Source organism: Macrobrachium rosenbergii, chromosome 47 (genome assembly GCF_040412425.1).
Source record: "Macrobrachium rosenbergii isolate ZJJX-2024 chromosome 47, ASM4041242v1, whole genome shotgun sequence".
NCBI classification, from domain to species: Eukaryota; Metazoa; Arthropoda; class Malacostraca; order Decapoda; family Palaemonidae; genus Macrobrachium; species Macrobrachium rosenbergii.
Genome location: NC_089787.1, coordinates 22,348,124 through 22,353,123, shown reverse-complemented (window position 1 = coordinate 22,353,123; position 5,000 = coordinate 22,348,124). Strand labels below are relative to the sequence as shown.

General features: G+C 33.6%; 1 protein-coding gene across 1 annotated transcript in view; it reads right to left on the bottom strand.

The window, feature by feature from the left end:
• LOC136830620 (gamma-interferon-inducible lysosomal thiol reductase-like) overlaps positions 1-5,000 on the bottom strand; it is a 7,557-nt gene that overhangs the window by 812 nt on the left and 1,745 nt on the right. The window contains exons 3-4 of the mRNA XM_067090188.1: positions 3,450-3,620; positions 265-411 (exon numbers count right to left, since the gene is read on the bottom strand). Of these exons, the coding sequence (XP_066946289.1) occupies positions 265-411; positions 3,450-3,620 (318 nt within the window). The remainder of the gene's footprint in view (positions 1-264; positions 412-3,449; positions 3,621-5,000) is intronic.

Genomic DNA, 5,000 nt, shown 5'->3' with positions numbered 1-5,000 from the left:
AGGTCCTTGTAGAATTCATTACAAACTACAAACTTCAATGACTAAACCTGAAATTACAATGACTTCATTGTATAATATAATACCCCAAATTGAAATCAATACCCACGTCATTTATCATGATCCATGGCATGCAATTGGGCACGGATCAGTACAATGACTTGTTGGTCCTTTTTTAACTCATTACTATCTACAATGACGCATTTTGGAATTACAATGACATCATTATATAATATAATGATACTGCAAAGTGAAATCAATACCCACGTCATTTATAATGATCCAGGGTATATAGTCGGGCACGGGATCCAATGAGTTCTGCCTGACCCCGCTATCATGGAGTAATTGCTGACCTTCCACTGAGTTTGCGCATGCGTCGATCGGCGACCAGGCCGCGCCCACAGTGGCGGCGCACTGTTTGAGGTCAAGTAAATAAAATTGAGGTATAAATTTGAACTGTGTTTATCATTTATGTATAATAATTCAGTATAATGTATTCATTATACTGTAATTTTATTATAATTAAAGCATGATTAGATATTATAATATAGAGTAAACCTAGTTTTGAGAGAGAGAGAGAGAGAGAGAGAGAGAGAGAGAGAGAGAGAGAGAGAGAGAGAGAGAGAGAACTGAAACCTATTTTGGCATAAAAAAAATCACGCAGAACTCTGGTTTTATACAACACGAGAGAAAAAGCTGTAAAAATGGAGAGAGAGAGAGAGAGAGAGAGAGAGAGAGAGAGAGAGAGAGAGAGAGAGAGAGTTGAACCCTCTTTTGGCATGGGGAAAAACCCACCAGAACTTCGCTCTTATCTAATGAGAAAGAAAAATTAGAGAAATAAAAACAACCTCACCCTGAGTTACCTATTTTTCCTCGAGTCAATTTCGGCCGGTGACATTATCAAAAAAAAAAAAACATTCTCCCACAAGCCACGAACAAGTTCCCCCTTTCATTTGGAAGAAAAAAACAATGGAAATAAAAAAAAAAAACTTATCCAACCTGCTTATCAAGGGAATCTTCGTCAGACAGACGTGCCACTTTTGCTGAAGAAAATAAAAAAAAAAAAGTTTCTTCAGACGTGACTAATGTTTTTCCTCAGAGAAACATTAGTCACGTAAGGAGAAACTTATTTTATTTTTAGTAGATATGACAGGGGTTTCTGACCCAGGAAAGAAAAAAGCATTGGAAGAGTAAAAAATATTAAATAATCTTAGAGATTTTTTAATGTTCTTTTTCTTGAAATATATTTTTTCTGTCATTTTTATAATGAACAAGGGCTTGATTTTTTTTATTGTGAATTAATACGTTATCTTTGTCTAGTGATATATTTCTTCTCCCTTTATCAAAGATATATTGGTATTGGAATGTGTTGGTGCCAGATGTATGATAAAATAGATATTTCTTTATTTTATTATATTCTTTTTTTGTTATTGTAATGCTATATTTTTCTTTTGTACATTAATAAAAGTGATAAATATGTATATATAATTTTATATATATACCGTATGTATATAATATAATTAAATATATATATATATATGTATATGTGTATATATGTGTATGTATATATATACATATATATATGTATATGTATGTATATATGTACAGTATATATGTATATATAATTATAGAACTGGAGCGTATTAGATAGTTTTTGGGACACAAATTCCTTAATAAACATATTTTGCATATTTTATATTTTTTTCCAGGGGGTCCAAATATTTTTTAGGACCAAATGACCCCGTAAATTGAAATGTTTTCCTTGGTCAGCCAAACGAATTGAGTTTCAAAACTGTTTACGCAAAGTAATTCATTTTATCATCATTTTAATGTAATCTTTGCCCGGCCGTATTACATTAAGGTAATACGTTCACGAAGGCTCAGATATAATAAAAAAAATGGTATTTACTTTCCATTACATTGAATATTTATTTGCTTGTTAATCTTTATTTTCAAATATTTTATTTATCTGTGTTTTTTTTCTCTCGTCAAAATCAATGTTTATTTCTTCGTTAATTTATTCATATTTTTAATAATTTCAAATACTGATTTTTAAGCAAATTCAATAATATTTTTTTTTTATCAATCATTATTCTTTATCATGACATTAACCGTTTATTTATTTATCTTCATCTTGATGTTTATTTATGTCCAATCTCTCTCTCTCTCTCTCTCTCTCTCTCTCTCTAACTTCTCACTGTCATTTTGGATATTAATAATGTCTCTCTCTCTCTCTCTCTCTCTCTCTCTCTCTGTAACTTTTCATTGTCATTTTGGATATTAATAATGTTGTTAAATCTCTCTCTCTCTCTCTCTCTCTCTCTCTCTCTCTCTCTCTCTCTCTCTCTCTCTCTCTCTCTCTCTCTCTCAAAGTTTTCATTGTCATTTTGGATATTATTAATGATGTTAAATCTCTCTCTCTCTCTCTCTCTCTCTCTCTCTCTCTCTCTCTCTCTCTCTCTCTCTCTTTTCATTGTCATTTTGGATATTATTAATGTTGTTAAGTCTCTCTCTCTCTCTCTCTCTCTCTCTCTCTCTGTTATTTCTGGTTAAACTGTTTGATCCAAAATCACAATTTTTATTTGTTTATCCATGTATTTATTTACCTATTTACCAGTCTATCCATCTATCAATCTTTCTATATATCTATCTATATATATTTACCTCTTCATTTATCATTTTTATTTATCTATTTATTTATTTTATTTATCTGCCCACAAGGAGAAATAAATAAACAGTTATGATGATAATAAGTGTAGGATCTAATGGCTGCCTTTCCTAAGTGGCTTCGACATGCACTCCACTTAATGGATGGGAGATTAGAGGATTAGGGGAAACTGAAACGTTTTACAGAGAGAGAGAGAGAGAGAGAGAGAGAGAGAGAGAGAGAGAGAGAGAGAGAGAGAGAGTTTTGTCAGCATTATTAATATCAGAAAGGACAATATAAAGTTAGAGTTTTGACAGCATTATTAATATCCAAAATGACACTGTTAAGTTAGAGAGAGAGAGAGAGAGAGAGAGAGAGAGAGAGAGAGAGAGAGAGAGAGAGAGAGAGAGAGAGAGAGTTTTGTCAATATTATTATCAAAAAGGACAATATAAAGTTAGAGAGAGAGAGAGAAAGAGAGAGACAGAGAGAGTTCTGACAGCATTATTAATATCCAAAATTGACAAAGTTAGAGAGAGAGAGAGAGAGAGAGAGAGAGAGAGAGAGAGAGAGAGAGAGAGAGAGAGAGGATACTCGCAGCTTGAATACGACAAGAAATTGTCGATGTAGTTTCAAAAGCTTTTTCTGTCAGTCATCCAAAATTATGAATGACATACATAAAAACAACAATACTTCTTTATCCAGTAACTCTGGCGTTCAAGAAGAAAAAGAAGAAGGAGGAGGAGGAGGAGGAGGAGGAGGAGGAGGAGGAGGAGGAGGAGGAGAAAACAATAGAAAAACACTTACATTCTCGCCTTCGCCGGGTGGGAATGAAGAACTCATAAGACACACACTGAAGTCCACAAAAGTATCTGAATTATCAATGTACCTCCGGGCGCATTCTACTACCATGTTCCCTTGGCATTCCTCGGCCCCGTGCTGACAGCTGAAGTCGTATCCTTCGCCTACAGGAGTCTCCTGTAGAAGGAAGGATACTTATTTTTTATTATGGACGGACAAAAATAATTTTAGAATCATATAAGGATTCGAAATTTTTATTTTATAGTTATGGTGTTGTTCTCGCAACTTATACTAGATGGCGTGAGATGGTCGAATGCTCCCGTATGGGAGCTTTAACGAGAAACATGACCTTGTTTGCGTTTTTGGAGTGGGATGTGGGAGGGGGGCCGGTTTGAAGAGGCTGTGGTATTGAAATCCTCAAAAATAGTTTAATTCAGTTATATATATATATATATATATATATATATATATATATATATATATATATATATATATATATATATATATATATATATATATATATATATATATATATATATTCATTACAGCTAATAAACCATTTCTTAATTATGATATTTTCCCATTTCCTTAAATCAATTCCTTCCTAATTTCATATTTATCAATACATCCTGCAGAAACAACATCAATTATGCTTGCTAGTATTAATTATGACCAATTCTTGCATCAAAAAGTCTTTGTTAAATATCTTATAGAATTACCAAAACTGATTAAAACCAACCTTGTGGGAACAGGTGAGCTGCGTAGGATGAAGATTCTGATTGAACACCTGTCCGACTGTCAGTTTTTCCCACGTACCAAATTTCTTTCTTTATGTATATTTTTCTGTCCGCCCTCAGATCTTAAAAACTACTGAGGCTAGAGGGCTGCAAATTGGTATGTTGATCATCCACCCTCCGATCATCAAACATACCAAATTCCAGCCCTCTAGCCTTAGTAGTTTTGATTTTATTGAAGGTTAAAGTTAGCCATAATCGTGCTCCTGGAAACGGTAAAGGCCAGGCCACCACCGTGCCGTGGTTAAAGTTTCATGTGCCGCGGCTCATACAAGCATTATACCGAGACCGCCGAAAGATAGCTATCTATTTTCGGTGGCCTTGATTATATATACGCTGTACAGAAAAATCGAATGAGCTGAAGAAACTCAGGCGCATTTTTTACTTGTTTTTTTTTTTTTAATCTATTTTATCTCTCGCCTTTGGCTGCATTGCTCCAGTTATCTGTCTTTTGTTTCCCACGAGAACGAAAGATAACATAGTTTTGTATTGTAATTTTGCATTAGATAAATATCGGTTTTGAAATCTACCTAAAAATGGGTTATTTCAGCTCTAAAATCTTTGAAGTTTATTGACCGATTTTAGGCAAATTTCACTCTGATCCATCTTAAGGTTTGGGAACCCTGACCTTGATATTATTTAATGTTCATCAGATCTGACCTTAGTATAGTCATTCATTAATATAATTGACCTTTATGAACCTTTCTGCTTATTTTCCAGGGCGGGGAAAGACTCGGCTTATAATCTGACCTTATCAAAGTCA